This window comes from Drosophila innubila, chromosome X (assembly GCF_004354385.1).
Source record: "Drosophila innubila isolate TH190305 chromosome X, UK_Dinn_1.0, whole genome shotgun sequence".
Classification (NCBI taxonomy): Eukaryota; Metazoa; Arthropoda; class Insecta; order Diptera; family Drosophilidae; genus Drosophila; species Drosophila innubila.
In genome coordinates, this window is record NC_047626.1 from 9,918,784 (window position 1) to 9,938,580 (window position 19,797).

Below are 19,797 nucleotides of genomic sequence, written 5' to 3' on the forward strand. Positions count from 1 at the left end.
GCAAGCAACAACAACAATCAAACAAACAACAACAAGAAGCTGTTATTCCTTATGTTGTTGTTGTTGCTGCTTTTATGCTTCGAGCTGATCGTTGTTGTTATTGTTCACTGGTCACACAGCAAGACTAACAACAATGGCTGCCACACACACACACACACAAACAAACACACACACACACACACACACACACACGCACATTGGCCAAAAAAGTGCAAAACTCAAAAAGGCAAATAAAATTTGTAATGAAATTTGTGCGCTGACATTTCGAAAAATTGTTTAACCTTTGTGCCTGAACTGGAAAACTGAATCCATGACTGAAGACGGTGAGCAGAGTAGAAAGAAGCAGGGGAAGCTTCTACACAGAAAAAAATATTCGAGATTCCAGTATAAAATCCATCTAATACGGTGTTAGGAGTATGTTAATTCCGTATGTTTTAAACAAGGTACAAAGTATTTTATTATGATTTTGGGGTTCTGTGAGATTTCTTTTTTTTAAGTTTAAATATTTTGGACTTTTTTGTCGCTTTGAATGTTGAGTCGTTGGCAATTTATGCGCTTATTGTTTTAATTTAACAATAAAATGGTAAATAAAAATACTTAAAAAATTACGAATTTTTAAATTGAATTAATGATTGTTTTTTTTTTTCAGTGTACATGTTACTGACATGCTACACGTGTATCTCTTCGGTGTCTTGCCCAAGTTAAGGTCCAGCCAAAATCCCATTGAATGTAAATGCCAATGTATGTGTGTGTGTGTGTGTGTGTGTGTGTTTACAAAGTTGTGCAGCATCGAAATCTGTAAGCTGAAAACTCTGTGACATGCTTTAAGTTTTCGGCTGGCATGCACATGCAGATTATTATTAGGTTGTTGCCGTAGTCAGTCTTTCCTCCGTTCCCGTTCCCTCCACACTCTGGTTACCTTCTGCTCAGGTGAGTCTCCAAAAGTTTTCCCCATGTCCAGCTTCAGCTTCAGCTTCAGCTTCAGCTTCAGCTGCTGTTGTTGTTGCTGTTGTTGGGTGGCGATGCCATTTGCCTTGCTATAAGTTTTGTTCTAACAAACCAATTACTCGCACCAATTTCCACAGGCTGCCTTCGACTTTCGCCTCGCCTTACATGATGGAAGAGTCGACTTTGAGGCAACTGAGATGGTGGAGCAGAATGGAAGACGGTAACGTCACCATATACACAGACCAACAGACAGGAGCTGGAGAAAATGCTGAAGGAAAATACAAATACGACTTTCAGTTACTTTTTCATTATTTTGCCAAGGAGTTTGTCCTTTGCGTGTGCGACACACTCAGCAAAGACACTTGGCTCCCTCTCTTCCCCTCTCTCTTCTTGCTCTTCGTTTGTGTGTATTGCAATGTTCAAAACATTGGCAGATGTCGCCGCACTAGCAAAAGTTGAGTAAGAGAAAAGAGAGAAGCACTGCAACAGCAGGAACAGAAAGAGGAACAGGTCCTGAAATTGGGACAGGAGCTGGCACGGAATGACAACGGGCGCATCCGATCTGGATGGCGTGTGTACACATGCCGAGACAAGAACAAGACATGGCAGTCAACTCAGCCAACAGTCGAGGCAGCTGACTAAAATGTACAAAATTTAAAAAAAAAAAAAAAAAAAAGAAAACCAAACGAAAAGAAGCCAGTCTGCGAGACGTTGACGCCGAGCTAGAGGACTATATACCCTCGTCGGCGGAAAATAGCGAAGATAGCGACGACGACGACAACAGTTTTGGCGATTCCTCCAGCGCGAACGGTTGTGCCACCAATCTAGTGCCAGCATGAAGAAGAAACAGCGCAAGGAGAAGAAGAAATTGAAACAGGCTAAAGATGCCGCAACGCCAGCACGTTTTGATCCGCAGAAGAAAATCAAAATCGATACGACTAGCAAATGTTATGTGAAGAGGAGGCGCCGTTATCCACTGGTTGCCACACCGTCCACTGTGGAAGCGTGAGAAGATCGTCTATTCCGATGAGAATACGGATGATGAGAGCAGCTCCGAGGCAGCAGCAAGGCGACTGGCGGCTCCATCGATGACGATAGCGATGATGATGATAGCGATGCTTGCACCAGCAACAGCTCCAGTTCCGAGGAGTTTGACGATGAGGCAACTGCTGCTGCTGTTGCCAGCAAACAGCCGCATGTTGCCGCCGTCGCAACAGCAACAGCAACAGCTAAGTCAAGTCTCCACTTTAACGGCTTGCATTCCGGTTCGGCTTCCACCTCAGTGTCTGCGTCGAGTTCACCTTCGATTATACGGATGAGCACGTGCAGCAATGATTCCGGCTTCGAGGGCGGCACAGCACCGTCCAGTCCAAAAGATGTTGGGTAAGCCAAGTGGAATATATATATAGTATTACCAAGTACTCTCTCCCTGCATCGAGACAGTCAGACGAACGATCAGACAGTCGGACACATTCACTGACAATCGCACCTGTTGGTCATTTGTGTGAGTGTGGCACGTGTCACACATCCCCATACCCAATCCCATACCCAATCCCATTCCCAAATATCTAATATTTCCAGAGTATTCTGCTCATTCTGGCTATTGTTGTTGTTGCTTTGCGATAGATATTCAAATTTGCTTTCATTTTCAATAGTAAACACACACACAGTCAACAGTGTGTGTGTGTGCGTGTGTGTGCGTGTGTGTGCGTGTGGCATGCGGAATATTTAGTTGAAAGACAAAAGCAAATAAACATGCTATAAATCTCGATAGCGAATAATACAAATGCCTTTTAATGGCCACATTATAATACACGTATATATGCTACAAACAAATAATAACAAAATTAACAATTTGTTATTCCATTCTTGACTTTGTTCCTTGTTTTCACACAAATGATATCATGCCAGAGTTTCAGCAAATTATAAACTGTAACTTCATGAACTTTTCTCTTTCTCTATCTTTCACTCTCTTTCTCCTTCGTTCTCTGCCTTTCTCAGCTCAACTGTTACACGCTGTTACTGTTACTATTAATGTTACTGTTAATGTTAACTTAACAGTTGACGAGTTACCATTATGAAGAAAATATTTAAAATTTCAAATATGTTTCTCTGTTTCTGTTTTCTACCAAAACAATTTTCTCTTAGCAGAATTTTCATCAGCTGTGTTTTTCCTGTTCTGTTTTCTTCGAAGAGTTTCCAACGTCAGAGTTTTTGTGTTTTGATTTTCTTAAAAGTATTTCTTTCAGTTGTGTTTCGCTGTTCTGTTTTGTTTAAGACAGTTTCCATTCACAGCGTTTTCCTGCTTTTCTTCTTACTTGATCTTTTTTTACAAGAGTTTTTATAGAAAATGTTTCCAAAAGAGTCTTCCTTAGGAGTATGAGTATTTTTCTCTGAATTTTAATAGAGTTCTAATTAATTCGTATTCTATATAAGAGTATCGCTTTTATTAATTGTTTTTATTTATCCTTGCTTTTAAAGCTTGAAAATTCTTAATATAATAAATGCTAACTTTAATCTGGAAACGATTTTCTTATGAGAGTTTAATTTACCCGCATCTCAATATAGGTATCTGCCAGTCAAGCTCTCTCAACCAAAGCACTGTTTTTCTAAACTAAAATAAATACAATGTAAAAGCAACTTGTTAAAAAATTAAATTAAATGTGCGAATATAAACATAAAATCGTACATAATATCTAAAAAATAGCTAAATTACAATAAAGTATGTGAAAAATACATAAAGATCTATTAATTGCATAGTGCATCAGCTCATTGAACGTGTTTATGTAATTTCTAAGCCATTTTGGGCATTTACTTGTTAATTTGCTCCGAGTCAAACAAAACGATGAGAATGTGCTAGCAAATAGTGAAGATGAAGAGCGAATATGTGTAGATGCAGATGCAGATACAAATACAATTGAAGATACAGATACAAGTTTGGGGAAGGGAACTGAGAGACAGAGAATTTGGCATTTTACTTTTAGCAAATTGTATACAAAATTGTTTAGGTCATCGTCGTTGTCTTTGTCGTCGTTTTTTTTTAATCTCTGTCTATGTCTTTGCCTCCTTTCGCCTTTCGCCTTTTGTCATTTCCCTTTTGGTCTTTCAGTAGTTGTTTTGTCTGTGTTTTCTTTACGAGTACTCAAGAGAATTCAATTTCTCGTGTATCGTGTATGGCAAATAATTTCATTATATTTTTCTGATTTTGTCTAAAAAAACATTTAAAATACACAAGAAATTCAATTGTTTGCATTTGATATTTAAAGCACGTTTGCCAGTTTTCAACGAAAATGTACTTATTCGAGTTGAGATTAATATAAACCAAATTTAGTATTTCTCTTTCTTGCATTTAAATGTACATATTTATATTTTACTGAAAGCAAAAGTTATAATAAAATTTCAAATGAAATCAATGCAGAAAATGTAAACAGAACTATGCAAAATCTTTGAAAGTAAAATACGCATATAGTATGTATTAAAGATATAGCTATGGATTTATTTATACGAATGTATATAGTTAGATATAACTAGATAACGAAAGTGTGAAAATAATTTGAATTAGTTCCTAGTATTTGCTAATGACTGTTTCAGTCTAGTCAGCAAATGTGTGAGGCATATTTGTAATACATATCTCTTTTGAAATATATGCTCATTTTCCCTGACCGATAGAACTGAGAGTAAAGTCTTTATGGATGTCTGGTGTTATCATTATATCTTGTTACTATGCCAAGTTTGCTAACGTAACTTATTACAGCTGTTTCATCTCAATGCATACAGTAAATAAAAATGATTTAATAGAAACACCATATGTAGAATACATCTAAATATAAAAAATAAATTAATTAGAAATCTCTTAAATTTTTTCTTTTCTCTTAGTAAAGTTATGATTTTGTTTTATAATTTAAACTCTCTCTGATCTTATATTTTTATTAAAATTATTACGATTGCCTCATTTACACGTATTAAAGTGTAATCTGGGAAGTTCTCAACATTGATTGTTTTGAATTTTTTTTGCTTCGTCAGACGCTGCGTATGCGTGATATTTGTATTGAGTTAGTAAATGCTTCATTGAGTCACAGCAAATACACTCACATAAATACTCGTTGAATGAATTCTTGTTTGATTGCGTGCAAATATTTGCAATAAATATTTGTTGTTTATTAAATATACATTAAATGACGCCTTTTGGACCATTGGGATCCTGCCAAAACAGAACCCACAAAAACGGGGCCAAAACGGATGTGCGTTTGCATTTAAGGTGTATGAGTAAGTGTGTGTGTGTGTGTGTGTATGTTTACATTGATTGCCGTTAGGTGAGATAGTCTTTCGATTTTTATTGTTTTCGTTTAGCTGTTTCCCAATTTAAAATACACTATGATCAAAGCAAATTTTAATAGAAAATATAAACCAACAAAATTTTACAGACAATAATAAAAAAAATGAGTATCAGAACATGATAAACATAATTATTTTATATTTAGCCCCATCAAACTCGAAGACTTTGAGAGCTAGATCTATCAAATCTACATTGTTGTCGCTCTTAATAACATTATCTTAGCTAGAGATAATTTTGACTAAATTAAAATTATTTATTCCAACTGTAGAGTATCTTCAAGTCTCTCAAACATTTTTCTTTATATTTGTTTGCGTTTAGCGTTTTTTAATTGTTTTCCCATGCGCTTTTGTTTTTTGTATGCGGAAAATTGGGAGAAAAAGCAGGTGAAAAGACAGCAGGGGATTATTTTCCAGAAACGTGCAACCAATAAATTGCGTCAGCAGCAAAAGCAATATTGTATAGATGATTATATCTGTAGAATATATTATATAGTACATGGTCACAATTCATAATTATATTAATAACGATTTGTTTTAATTAATCTCAACATTTGCACTCACCACGCTGACAACAACAAATGCAAATACAACAACAACAACAACAATAAAAATACAAACAAAATTCGTACAACAGAATGTGACGTGAATTGTCACAAGAAATGCGAACGGCTCACGGCCAATTTATGCGGCGTCAATCAGAAACTCATCGTCGAGGCGCTCAACCACGTAAAACGAGGTAACAAAGCGAAAAAAAATAAAAAAAAAATATAAAGAATCTCTGAGAAAAATAAAATACCATTCCAATATGATCCAAAACGGTACGAAATCCAAACGAACCGCAAAGATTGCAAGATCCCACAAATGGCGCGTGCTTTTCGGGGAAAACAAATGAAAAAAAAAAGATCGGAAAAATAAAGAGAACAATCCATAAATAATGGCGCCTAAATACGACTGACATTATGATTTCATAATTGACTTTGCCAGCAATTTGTGTGTGTGTGTGTGAGGTGTGTGTAGGTGTGTGCAGGGTGTTGAGTGATTGTCAGTTTAAATGTGTGAAAGACTACGGAATTGGTAAATGTAATAAAAGAAACTGATAAAGGAAAAAAATATTGAGTAAGTGTAGAACTGTCCGTTTGTCTGATTAACCTCAGAGAACTCAGAGACTGACAGAGTTAGAGTTACGAAATTTAGTATGTAGTTGTTAAAAATAAAAATATATAGCATCATATTGTAAGAATATGAAATATGTATAATCATAGAGAGAAATATGAAATTATGTATGATGTGAGCGCCTACAGCGTTGATAAATAAAAGAATATAATAGAATAAAAAGATGCTATGTTTTGTGTGATATGATATGATATTAGAAATCAAAGATAGGATAATACTATACGCATTAAAGTGTGGGCTAAAACGATCTCATCAAAATATAATATGACAAGATTTGTACAAAAATTTGACGAGTACCCAATTTACCCAATTTTGTAGACCAACTTTTCAACAATGAAACTAGTCCGTTAAAAAATAAACAAAAGCATGTAGAGGTGGTTAATTTTTACTTCCAGCTAATTAGAAAGCTATTATTAGACAATTTACTCACTCAAACACACACACACACACACACACAATTTGTGGGCAATATGATTCGATAGAGGAATAACAACAACATATAAGCAATACAATCTTTATCCATATCCATAAATTAGGCGCACGTGAGGCAAGGATTCACCCAGCACACCGCCCAGCTCAAATCCTGCCTATAAGATAGAGCCCAACGATGAACACGATGGTATGGCATGCATCTCTATACATCTATCAATAACTAACAATATATTTTGATATACACAAGTCCAAACAAATGACCAACAGCCGAACTGTACAACACACTTTATAGCAACTGTCTTAATAATCTTTTACTATTTATAAGCTATATTTTTAATAATAACTATCTTTCTTTATTTCCTTCCTCTCTCTCTATCTCTCGCTATTTCGTTACTCTTATTGTCTTTTTCAACTTCTGTGAAACTATTTGGATCGTACAGAAACATCATATACATATTCACAATTCCAAAAATCCGGACGTTTTACGGCGCCAGCAACAGTAATACCTAGATTTAAGAATTATTCGGTAGATGATTTTCATTTTCTGGCTGTCCTTGGCAAAGGAAGTTTCGGCAAGGTAAGTTTCTCAATTTTGAAAAATACCTAAATCATAAATAAATATATATGCGAAATTTGATTAGGTACTGCTGGCTGAGTTACGTGATACAACATATTATTATGCCATCAAGTGCCTGAAGAAGGATGTTGTGCTGGAGGACGATGACGTCGATTCAACGTTAATTGAGCGCAAAGTTTTGGCCCTGGGCACAAAGCATCCATATCTATGCCATCTGTTTTGCACATTTCAAACAGAGGTAAGTGTGTAAGGTCGATCAGCAAGGTCGATAGGTGGTTTGACGTTCGACGTGACGAGACGAGACGAGTCGAGACCCACTGTTCTGTTGATTTAGACGCGTCTAGGTAATACCACCTACGTTAGCGCATCCGAAAGATACCAAAAATACATTAGCGAAAAGGTAAAACGACCTATTAATAGAGTGCAGTACGTGTCTCATCTCTTTCCTCTCTCCCTCTTCCTCTTGCTCTCTTCCCATTCCCTCTCTCTCTCTCTGTGTACTTCTCTCTTCTTCGCTGACCATCGATTGGGGCACACGACAACCGCAACTGTGTTTCTCGTACATTTTTTTTTGGCACGCACGTCCGGCACTACGTTCGACAATATTCTCTAAACATTAAAAAAAAAAAAATTAAAAAAATTGAGAAAACTATTGTAAGCTACAGAAATAAAAAAGAATAGCAACAAAATAAAAACAATAAGTTTTGTTTGCTTTAGGGGCGCTCTTGTCTTGCATTGACACCGATTAGAAGGTATTTTAATTATTTATGACTTTGAGGATGCACGACTATTCATTTTGGGGGACTCTCCCTCTCTCTCTCTCCTGTCGCCTCTTTTCCTCTCCCATCCCAGAGATATCGCACTATTCTCTCTGTCCGTTGCTTGCTTAACAACACACGGGCGAAATTCTATTGCATCTTTTTATCTTTTATTAACTGGAAACCACTTGTGAATTATAGTCATAACTATCTTTAACTATATTATATCAAAGGAAAAGTTTTAGTATCAGTGTTTTCTAACATTTTTTCGTATTATCGAATTTATAAAAACTTAAAAATATATGCTAGAAAAATAAATTTTGAAATATCAATAAAAAAATCGACTGCAAAAATTACGATTACATTTCAGATCTTAAGTCTTCGATTTTTCCTGTAATCCACACCATTTTTTTTACACACTCTCTATCGCTTTCATTTTCTAAACATGTATCTCTCTTTGTACAAATTTACAGAGCCATTTGTTCTTTGTGATGGAGTATCTAAATGGCGGAGATCTCATGTTCCATATACAGGAGAGCGGACGATTTTCAGAAGAACGTGCGCGTTTCTACGGTGCCGAAATCATATCCGGGCTCAAGTTCTTACACAAAAAGGGCATTATCTATAGGTAAGTGGCACAATATTAATTACAACTATAGGAATACCCTTAATTCGGATCAATTACTATGCCATAGGGATCTCAAATTGGACAATGTATTGCTGGACTATGAGGGTCATGTGCGTATTGCCGATTTTGGTATGTGCAAATTGCAAATATATTTGGATAAGACCGCCGATAGTTTTTGCGGCACACCCGATTACATGGCGCCCGAAATCATCAAGGTATATATATCGAAAGAGCTATCACATACTAAATTGAAATTCAAATGTGAATGTGAAACGTTTTTTAGGGTGAAAAATACAATCAAAATGTGGATTGGTGGTCATTTGGTGTGCTGCTCTACGAAATGCTAATCGGACAATCTCCATTTAGTGGCTGCGATGAGGACGAACTCTTCTGGTCGATATGCAATGAAATTCCATGGTTTCCCGTCTATATATCAGCCGAGGCAACGGGCATACTCAAGGGGGTAAGTTGACTGAACAAATTAATTTTAAACAAAACTTATAGTAAACTCATTTAATTATTTAATAATTGTAGCTGCTGGACAAGGATTATACGAAACGCATTGGCTCGCAATATAGTCCAGCTGGCGATATAGCCGATCATATATTCTTCAGGCCCATCGATTGGAAACTACTGGAGAAACGTCAAATTGAGCCGCCCTTCAAGCCACAAGTGGTAAGTCCAACAAATCATTCAATATATGTATATGAATCAATAGTAAATTGTATTACATTTAATATTAGAAACATCCATTGGATACGCAATATTTCGATCGAGTATTTACCCGAGAGCGTGTTCGTCTCACGCCCATCGATAAGGAGATTCTTGCATCCATGGATCAGAAACAGTTCCATGGATTTACCTATACAAATCCGCACATTACTTTGGACTAGAATGTCGCATGGAACTAATGGCAATGTGCTGGGCATATAGCATATATAGTTAACTATATACTAAAACTATACTACATACTATATATAATCCTAATCCAAAGAATTACTTCATAGAGCAACAGTATTTGTATATGTATGTATATATATTCTATTATTATTATTATTACTATAATGTTTCTGTCTAAGTGTATGAGTTGGAAAAACTCGAGATTTATTTATTTATAAGGCTTACTTATGTGTCAAATTGTTCATATTCATAGCCAAGTAAATCTCAGCCAAATCTCATACTCGATTCTACAAATATATGGAAGAGACTTTGATTGTTGAAAGTTGAAAGTTGAATAACTTTTGGCTGTTGCAATTACAAAGCTATGAATACGTTTATAATGCTAGTCAGCTTAGTAATACTAGATAAATCTATAAGATAAGCATATATCTCTGTACATATATTACATAAATACGTAATTTTTTTTTTTTTGCAATTTGGTACAATTTAGTTGTACAAGCTCTATACCAAAGTTGTATGTACTCGAATGTATGTGCTACATTATGCTAGAATAAAATGGAACAAAAATCTAAATATTTGATCTTTTATAATCTTCTATGTTATGATCAGGGAATAACACCGGAACCTGTACCGGAACCGTTAGCCGAAACAAACCGTTTAGTTCTTAGTACCGTAACTAAAACCATAACCGAAATCAATTCTCTGTCAAGAACCGTATAGCGAAACATTTGTACCGCTACGGTTGTGGTAAAGTTGCTAGCTCAAAGAGTTGACCAACTTCCAACTGTCATAACTTGAAGAAAACTGACCCGATTTTCAATCGGAATGCCATTTTGATCATGATTCGGTGTCTTAATTCATACTGCATTTAAAAAATTTTATTATTTTTCGACCACATAGCCATGGTTCTATGTTGATGGTAAGGGTCCCCCCCTTGAAATTTCGACTTGTAAAGTTGCTAGATCAAAAGTTCGACCAACTTCAAGCTTTCATAACTTTGTCAAACCTGAACAGATTTTCAAGCGGAATGTCATTTTAATTTTGTTTTGGCCTCTTTATTCATTTTGCATTAAAAGTTAATTAATTTTGTAAAAAAATTATTTTCTCTAGATCATGGGTTCGATGCTAGGGTCCCCTTTGAAATTTTGAAAATTAAAATTTTAAACTTCAAGTTTTACTTTTAATCAACTCCTTATCTCATAATTAGTTTAAAACGACACTTTAAACTTGCTTCTGAGCCCTTTCATTTTCATGTAAAAAATCATGTCAAAATTAAGAAATATTTTGACTTGTAAAGTTGCTGGTCAGAGGTGTGACCAACTTCGAACTATCATAACTTTGGCAAAACTGTACCGATTTTCAAGCGGAATGTCATTTTGATCTTGGCTTGGCCTCTATGTTTATCCTGCATTCGAATATTTCTAATTTCGTTCAAAAAAACTTTTTGTTCTTGGTCTAGCTATTTATTTCAATGTAATTTTTATTATAAAACGACATCTTAACATCTTAAAATGTTTCAAAATTGATTTGTTGTCTACGAAATCTAAAATATAACCTTTTATCGAAATAGTTATTTATTTGTTGTTTATTTGTTGTTTAAAAAAACTGAAATATAACCTTTTATCGAAATAGTTATTTCGGGACGTACCGGAACCGAAACCGTACCCTATATTTGCTTCGGTTTGATTCCGTGGTTATGATGTTTATCTACTTAAGAGAAAACTTAGAAAAATTTTAATTTTAAATGGTGACAGTTAAAGTTAAATGGTAAAGTTATTTCAAAGTGATTTTTTATTATGAGTAATACTTTTTATTTTTAATATCTTGTGTATTTTTAAAGGCTCTATGCCTTTTTTTATAGTAAAAGTTCTTTAAAACTTATTCAGAATCGAAGAGAGTGCCGTTTTCTCCATTGAAAGTTATAAAATTCGTTATTGAATTAGTTGAACACTAAAGAATAAATTAACTTGATATGCTTTTGAATGAATCAATTTCACTTTCACGGTTAACAGGCAGCTGACATTATTAATGGTAACTCTTTAGAATTGACAATTCTGTTTCACCAGCAAATATCTTTATGTGGAACCACTGTGCACTAAATGTTTTGCGCTTTGAAATGAAAACATAAACATAACTGTGGTGTTTATTGTTGTTTCTTTTGCTGTTGTTTGTTGCTTGTTGTTGGCAATGCCGGTAACATTTAATTTCTGCTATTATTTTTATAACACACACACATTTTAATGTGTGTGCGAGTGTGTGTTTGTTTGTTGGTTAATAAATGATTTATGCTACACTTAACTAGAATAATTCTTTTTAATGCTAATGCGCCCGGTGCTCTGCCCCCAGCTGTTCCACTGCCCAGCTAGCCACCAGTTGGAGTTGGATTTGGAGCTGAAACTCCAGTTGTTGTTGTTGTTGTTGTTGTTCCTCAGCAACCCCGCCATCAAACTGGTTCACAACTAGTTGGGGTCATTATTGCGGTCATAAATGGAGCTACTGTCCACATGCTCAGCTCCCGCAGCTGATATGGACCTAGAGCCGCACTTCAACCTGTACACTGAAAAAAAAAAATTCAGAAATTTTTAGTATTGTCACAAAAAAAATTGAATTATAACATCTTTTATCTAAAAAATGCGTTAAGGCCAAAAATTCTTAAAACAAGATAAAACAATTTGATTAATTATTATAATTTATTTTTTTATTTATCTATTATTTATTGTTTTTTTTTTCAATATTTATTTTAAAATTTTTTTATAAAAGAAAAAAAAATTTATAAGATCAAAATTTTTTTGATTTCAGAAGCCTGCCTTTTTTTTATTAGTGTAGGACTCTGTGGGGAACTCTCGCTGAAAATGCTTGATTGTTAGTATGTCACATGGACACATTGCTTTTATTTTGTAGCTCATTAGCATGAAAATACTCTGACGACTTTCGATAACAATAGCTTATGCAAATTGGCAAACGGAAAAGCGAAAATGTTGCACAATGAATCGAATTTTCACCCAACAACAACAGCAACAAATCTGGTCCACTGAACTTCAAAAGGCAAAACTCGGTCTCGGTCCCGGACTCGGACTCTCATTCAGACAATCTGCTGTCATTTCCATTTTCATTACAATTTTTTCCCCATCCATTTCCCTTGAACATTATCATTTCTAACGGCCTCTTTATTCATCTGTCAGCATCACAGTTAATTGCTTAATTATATGTGTGTCAACACAAATAGCTGCTATTCTTTGTTAGGCCCATTCAGAAACCATATAAAGCCGGTTTTAATGAGTTTTCACTGCGCTTAAAGATCACAGTTTTCGGGGCTTTTATCTTTATGGTACTTTATCAAATTCATTATAATCAATCTTTTAAGTTATTCTCTTGTTAGCTGAAACAAAAGTAGATTGAGCTAAGCTTTGCTCTCTTGTGATCATTTTGTCTCCTGTGTGTACTATATATACTTCTCTCAAAAATAGAGAGTTCTCATATCTCAATAAATCGGAAAACATTCTCATCTCTTAAGTAATTTTCTATATCGAGGAAATTCAAAGACCAAGACTTCATCATACTTTTTTCCGTGATTTGCTGTCCGCTAATTAGTTGCAAATTGTTCAAAAAATAGATCTATATATATAAAACTCTTTGACCTGACTCACTCACTGACTGACTGATCATTGCACAGCTCAATATATTTTTAAATAAATATACCAAAAAAAAAAAAACATTTATCCGTTATATGAATTTTAAAATCTCAAAAAAAAAAATACAACTGAGGAGAATAAACAAAAAAAATGGAATAATCCATTTGAAAAATTAAAACAGCAAAAATAAACTAAAAAAATTTAAAAAAAAAATTAAATTGAGGGAAATTTTTTAAAAATAAGTAAACAAAAACTCACTAAATAAATTGAATATAAGTAGAAAAGCATAACATAAGTAAAAAAAAAATATTTAATTGAATTTTTAATTAAATTAAATTTTTAAATAATTAAATTAATTAAATTAAATTAAATTAAAATAATTAATAATTTATAAAATAATATTTAAAATTCAATATATTTTTATTTTCTGTTGCAGCGTTTTAAGCACTTGAAACCACTGTGCAGCTGAGCGTTTCGAAAAACGTGCGTCGAAATTTTCTCTAATTAATTCATTTATATGTACCTGTGTGGCGTAAGTGAGTGTGTGTGTGTGTGTGTGTGTGAGTGAGTGTGCTCTGCTCTCGGTCAGTCGGTCTGTCCGTCCGTCTGTCCGTCTGTCTCTGGTGTCTGGTCTCTGGCGCAGTGCGTCGCTTGGCCAAATTCAGTTGGTGCAATACGGGCCTAGAATGAGCTGCTTAGCTCCATAATTCCCAGGGATTCCCATTTAATTATTTATTTACATTTTTGTTATGGTGTTTGCAACAAGTGGAAATTGAAATAGAAACAATCATTGAATTGAAATTGAAATTCAACTTGAATAATTGAATAAACAATAAAGTGTTTGCGTTAAAGTGTAACTAGAGAGATGTGGCCAAAGGCATGAGAATGTTGCCACCAAGGGAATCTGTACTGTGGCTGCAGTTGCTGCTGATCTGCAGTTGCCACATCGTGTTGCCACATCGGGGGGCAATGGGGCAGCCAGCTTTGCTGCGACGCAACATCATCAAGGTGCGTGCAAGTGGATTTCTACCATTCGAATCGGATCTGTTGCTGCCACTGGGCATCTTGCGTCAGTTGCAGGCACAAGATCGTGCCTCACGTCTCCTGCCCCCCTCCACACGCCGCAGGCCCAAGCCGAAGCCCAAGATGAAGCAACAGGTGCGTCTGGAGCGTGCTCAAGCGGATGCTGGCATCCAAATGTATAATCTCATTGATGACGACGGCGAGCTCCTGCTCAATCTGAGAGTTCACAGTGAGACCAGCAACAGTAACAGCAAAAACAACAACAACAACAATCACTTGGATGCACTGCCTCAGGCCAGTCAATTGGAGGAGCTGGCCACGCCCTGGCGTCCCTCAAAGTGGCGACCCACAAAGAGACCGTCGCCAGCTGTGACTTCATCATCGCCACGTCCATTGCCATTGCATCAATATCTCAGCAGCAACAGCTTCGAGCAGCAGCAGCAGCAGTTGACGTCGCCGTCGCCGTCGGCGTTGACGCAGCAGCGACGCATGTTTGGCGCTCGACAAGATTGGAGAAGCTATCAATGAACAGGCCTCTAAATTTTACATTTATTTAACTTATTTTTCATTTACATACATTTATTGTCAACACACACACACACACGCACACCCAGCACACACACACACACATATAAATACATAATACATAAAATACTAAAAAAAAAAAAAAGAAAAGAGAAAAAAAAATACCAGCTCGTTGGGCCTATTAATCAGCTCTCTGGGTTTCATTAGGGCTATGCTAATGGATCCCATCAATTGACTTAAAAATCGAAAGTGGGTGGAAACTGAAAAACCAGTTGCACTTTTTCAGTTGCTGTGGAAAAACACGCTATTAATGATAATCAATAATGAACCATAAGTTTAAAGCTGCATTTCAATGAGATAATTAATAACGAGAAAATGTGGAAAACGCGATTCATTTCAACTTTAAGCAGAAACAACATAACTAATAACTTTTTGATTAATCTGCTTCTGTATCATATTATTATAAGGGAAGGAGAACTTTTCAAGTAATCGCCTGAACAGAACTGATTTAAGCTCATTGTAAAAAGTTAACTCCATAATCAACTCCATAGACATGATATGAGCTTATAGTCTAAACTTTCAAGAAAATGAAGAGCTTATAAATAACCTTGAATGGTCATTGAATACATAAAATTGGATAATAATAGAAAAGAAAATTACAATGAATTTATTATTCTTTAAAAAAAAAAAAGAGAGAAAATTACAATAAGAACATAACTAGCCATATTTTAATCTATTATTTACATTATATTAACATGAAAACCAGTTAACTAACTAATCGACTCTTAACAGAGATATTTGATCCAATGAAAGCAGATTTTACAACTATTTTCTATTAACAAGAAATAAACAAGTTATTTCAATAAATCATATGGTATAAGCTAATTTTCGCTATCGATATGCTACTTGATCATTATGAATTTATTTAAGATCATTATCATTCGGTCTGTGATGAAATTTAATTTTCAAATTTTGATGCAGAATCAAATTAGAGGCCAGATAATGATAAAATTGACATTCCGCAATGAAATCGGTTAAGTCTTGACCAAGCTATGACAGTTTGAAATTTTCGAATAAGTATCCAGGTATAAGAGTATGGAAAATATGGAAAGGGATGGAAAAAAAACGGATTTTTCCAATTTTAATGCAGTAGTAAATTAAAGGCCAAATAATGATAAAATTGATATTCCGCAAGGAAATCGGTTAAGTTTTGACCAAGTTATGACAGTTTGAAGTTTTCGAATAAGTATCCAGGTATGAAAGTATGGAAAATATGGACAGTGATAGAAAAAACATAAATTTTCCAATTTTTATGCAGTATTAAATTATATAGCAAATAATGATAAAATTGATATTCCGCAAGGAAATCGGTTAAGTTTTGACCAAGTTATGACAGTTTGAAGTTTTCGAATAAGTATCCAGGTATGAAAGTATGGAAAATATGGACAGTGATGGAAAAAAATTGAATTTTTTATTTTTAATGCAGTATTAAATTAGAGGCCAAATAATGATAAAATTGACATTCCGCAATGAAATCAGTTAAGTTTTGATCAAGTTATGACAGTTTGAAGTTTTCGAATAAGTATCCAGGTATAAAAGTATGGAAAATATGGACAGAGATGAAAAAAAGCTGCATTTTCCAATTTTAATGCAGTATTAAAAAAAAGGCCAAATAATGATAAAATTGATATTCCGCAAGGAAATCGGTTAAGTTTTGACCAAGTTATGACAGTTTGAAGTTTTCGATTAAGTATCCAGGTATGAAAGTATGGAAAATATGGAGTGATGGAAAAAAAACTGAATTTTCCAATTTTAATGCAGTATTAAATTAGATTATTAAAATTGGACAAAGTTATGACAGTTTGAAGTTTGTGAGGAAGTGTCAAGGGCGAAAATTTTACATGAAAAAAATGGACAGTAATGGAAAAAAATAGAATTTCAATTTTGATGCAGAATAAAAATAGAGGCCAAATAATGATAAAATTGATATTCCGCAAGGAAATCGGTTAAGTTTTGACAAAGTTATGATAGCTTGAAGTTTTCGAATAAGTATCCAGGTATGAAATTATGGAAAGTAATTACAGTGATGGAAAAAAATTAAATTTTTCAATTTTGATGCAGAATTAAATTTCGCAATGAAATCGGTAAGGATTTGACAAAAATATGAAGATATTCATAAATATTGGAGCTTTTGAGTGCCAGAATAAAAATACATTTTTAGGTGATTTTTGGTTAATTTTTTTTTATAATTTTCAACAGAAAAAAAATAGTTTTCAGCTTAAAGTACTAAATATGGAAATTATGAAAAAAAAAGTGTAATTATACTAGAACTATTTAACAAAGGGGGGGTGACAGTTATGACACAGTTCATCACAGGGATACTGAGCGCAGCTGAGGGGATTACTTCCAGGCGCCAGTTGGGGGCAGATAGCTGTGCTGAGGAGCTGCCACAACTGGAGGCAGATACTCGTTGTGCACGGCGATGGGAGCTGGAGCAGCCTCCTCATGGATGACCTTGACGGTCTTCACCTCCTGGTGGACGTGACCGCCGAAGTCGTGTCCACCACCGTGGGAGAAGCCACCGGCATAACCACCGCCGCCTCCCAGAGCATGTCCCTCCTCGTGGATGACCTTGACGGTCTTCACTTCCTGGTGACCGTGACTGCCTCCAAAATCGTGTGCACCACCGTGGGAGAAGCCACCGGTGTAGCCGCCGCCTCCAAGAGCGTGTCCCTCCTCGTGGATGACCTTGACGGTCTTCACTTCCTGGTGTCCATGTCCGCCGCCGTGGGAGTAGCCACCGCCGTGGGAGAAACCAACGCCGCCTCCAAGACCATGACCTTCCTCGTGGATTACCTTAACAGTCTTGACCTCCTGGTGACCATGACCGCCGCCATGAGAGAATCCGCCAGCATAACCGCCGCCGCCTCCAAGGGCGTGTCCCTCCTCGTGGATGACCTTGACAGTTTTCACTTCCTGATGTCCGTGATCGTGTCCACCGCCGTGGGAGAAGCCACCGCCATGGGAGAATCCGCCGCCATGGGAGAATCCACCAGCATGACCTTCCTCATGGATAACCTTGATGGTCTTGACTTCCTGGTGACCACCGAAGCTGTGTCCACCGCCATGGGAGTAGCCATGATGCACTGCCGGAGCCTCCTGGTGGATGACCTTGATGGTCTTGACTTCCTGGTGACCGCCGAAGCTGTGTCCACCACCATGACCGCCGCCATGACCATGATAAACCGCGGGCGCCTCCTGATGGATGACCTTGATGGTCTTCACCTCCTGGTGGCCGTGTCCGCCATGACCATGACCATGTCCATGATCGGAGCCATAGACGGCACCATGACCATGTCCACCATGTCCGCTCTCGTGGATGACCTTGACGGTGCGCACCTCAGTGTGTCCATGACCATGTCCGCCTCCTCCGCCGCTGTTACCGATGCCATAACTGTAACCACCGCCTCCTCCGCCGCCGCCTCCACCGCTAATAATGCCAGCGGAGCAGGTGGCAACGAGTGCGGCAAACAAACACACAAAGATCTGGCGAAGAAACGACCAAAACACCTGGTCAGTGGATGCTGCTACAGTGGAAGATAAAGACGCCAATGACTTACCCTCATTGCTGGAAGTTTCTTGCTTGGGGGGTCGAAATCTGTGGAACTTCACGTAGCTGAAGAACGAAACCGCTAAAGCAACTGATGATCAACTCCCAGCAGCTGCTCGCTTTTATATGAAAACCAAAGCCAAGTCCAAGCCAAAGCCATCATGCTGATTATGCATCTCATTGGACAACTCATTCGACTTGGAATCGGCTCTTTAGGGGCCTTGCCCAATTCCCCCGATTGCTTTTGGCTTTCGCCTTCCAATGCCGGCTACGGTTTTGCTTTCGTCATCGATCCGCAAAGCGCCCCAAGTGAGACGACCGCAGCGGACAGACAGTGACAGACAGTGGACAGAAAGAGAGAGAAGGGAGCCAAAGTGGGAGTATAAATGAGTTAAAAATTTAAATTAGGCGCGAAACCCGTTGACCAGCTTCTTCTACGAGAGTATCTTCAAATATTCATATGGTTAATTGAGGTCGTCAAAGCGCAGAGTTAAGATGGGAAACCGGGTTTAGGATTAATCCGAGCTACAAGTTACATAGGTCATGTCAGTGTCTGACCTCGACCATTTGATCTTCTTTGCTTTCTACTTGTATGACCCTATTTCAAGCCGTCTAGCTCAACGCTGCAAGCACATATACAATGTGCTTTTTGCTTAATAATGTATTGCATAAGCTTAAGATTAAAGAGAGATTTACCTTCCCTAAGCTTTAGAATAAAGAGAGCATTTAAATAAAATTTACTTACTTATTTAGTAATATTTAGAGCTATTAACAATTACAAATTATAATAAAATTAAGCTTTCGACTTAACAGAACTTTTAGATGCAATTAACTGTCTTTACCTACGCTTCAATTAAAGAAAGCTTTTAACTGCAATTAAATATATTTGCATAATCCTTAGATTAAAAACGGATTTAAGCTGCAGTTAACTACATATATTTGCCCACATCTAAGATTAAAGAGAGCTTTCTTCTACTATTAATCGAACTTGGAGTTACTTTCTGGCCGCAAGCTTCTTAAAGCTTTCAAGCACATTAGCATATTTGCTGTCGCCAAAAACTTTTAGCGTGCCAAATATTTATTTAAATTCCAAACAGCGAAGATAAAATGAAGCGTTAATGTGAAGAAATGTACGAAAAATAAAGCAAAAAAAAAAACTTCCCAAAAGCAATAAAAACTACAAAACATTTGTAACATTTTTTATCTATTTTTATTGTTATTGTTATATTTATTTATTTTTTCTTTTTTGATCGGAG

The 19,797-nt window shown here is 36.2% G+C and overlaps 3 protein-coding genes across 3 annotated transcripts; 2 read left to right on the plus strand and 1 right to left on the minus strand.

Moving 5' to 3' along the window:
* Nucleotides 1-1,783: 1,783 nt before the first annotated feature.
* On the plus strand, nucleotides 1,784-10,324 carry LOC117785980 (putative protein kinase C delta type homolog). The gene is made up of 11 exons (XM_034624284.1): nucleotides 1,784-1,953; nucleotides 2,011-2,331; nucleotides 5,844-6,019; nucleotides 7,004-7,075; nucleotides 7,329-7,465; nucleotides 7,530-7,703; nucleotides 8,697-8,851; nucleotides 8,919-9,066; nucleotides 9,135-9,314; nucleotides 9,386-9,526; nucleotides 9,595-10,324. Exons 1-11 carry the CDS (start codon nucleotides 1,784-1,786, stop codon nucleotides 9,742-9,744), a joined length of 1,824 nt encoding a protein of 607 aa, XP_034480175.1. The 3' UTR covers nucleotides 9,745-10,324.
* Nucleotides 10,325-14,253: 3,929 nt separating this feature from the next.
* On the plus strand, nucleotides 14,254-14,985 carry LOC117793588. Its single transcript, XM_034633947.1, has one exon. It carries the CDS (start codon nucleotides 14,263-14,265, stop codon nucleotides 14,932-14,934), a length of 672 nt encoding a protein of 223 aa, XP_034489838.1. The 5' UTR covers nucleotides 14,254-14,262; the 3' UTR covers nucleotides 14,935-14,985.
* Nucleotides 14,986-17,281: 2,296 nt separating this feature from the next.
* LOC117786000 (glycine-rich cell wall structural protein 1.8) lies at nucleotides 17,282-18,701 on the minus strand. Its single transcript, XM_034624301.1, is given in 5 exon segments — nucleotides 17,282-17,420; nucleotides 17,523-18,477; nucleotides 18,552-18,590; nucleotides 18,592-18,607; nucleotides 18,676-18,701. Coding segments are annotated over 5 exon segments (1,125 nt in total). The 3' UTR covers nucleotides 17,282-17,331.
* Between the last annotated feature and the right edge of the window lie 1,096 nt (nucleotides 18,702-19,797).

Excerpts from the sequence above, each read along its gene's own strand:
- LOC117785980 (XM_034624284.1), top strand. The coding sequence starts at position 1,784 with ATGAAGAAGAAACAGCGCAAGGAGAAGAAGAAATTGAAACAGGCTAAA. Across the intron at positions 6,020-7,003 it reads GCTCAACCACGTAAAACGAG|GCAAGGATTCACCCAGCACA; the intron begins GTAACAAAGCGA and ends GGCGCACGTGAG. Across the intron at positions 7,466-7,529 it reads GCAAAGGAAGTTTCGGCAAG|GTACTGCTGGCTGAGTTACG; the intron begins GTAAGTTTCTCA and ends AAATTTGATTAG.
- LOC117793588 (XM_034633947.1), top strand. The coding sequence starts at position 14,263 with ATGAGAATGTTGCCACCAAGGGAATCTGTACTGTGGCTGCAGTTGCTG.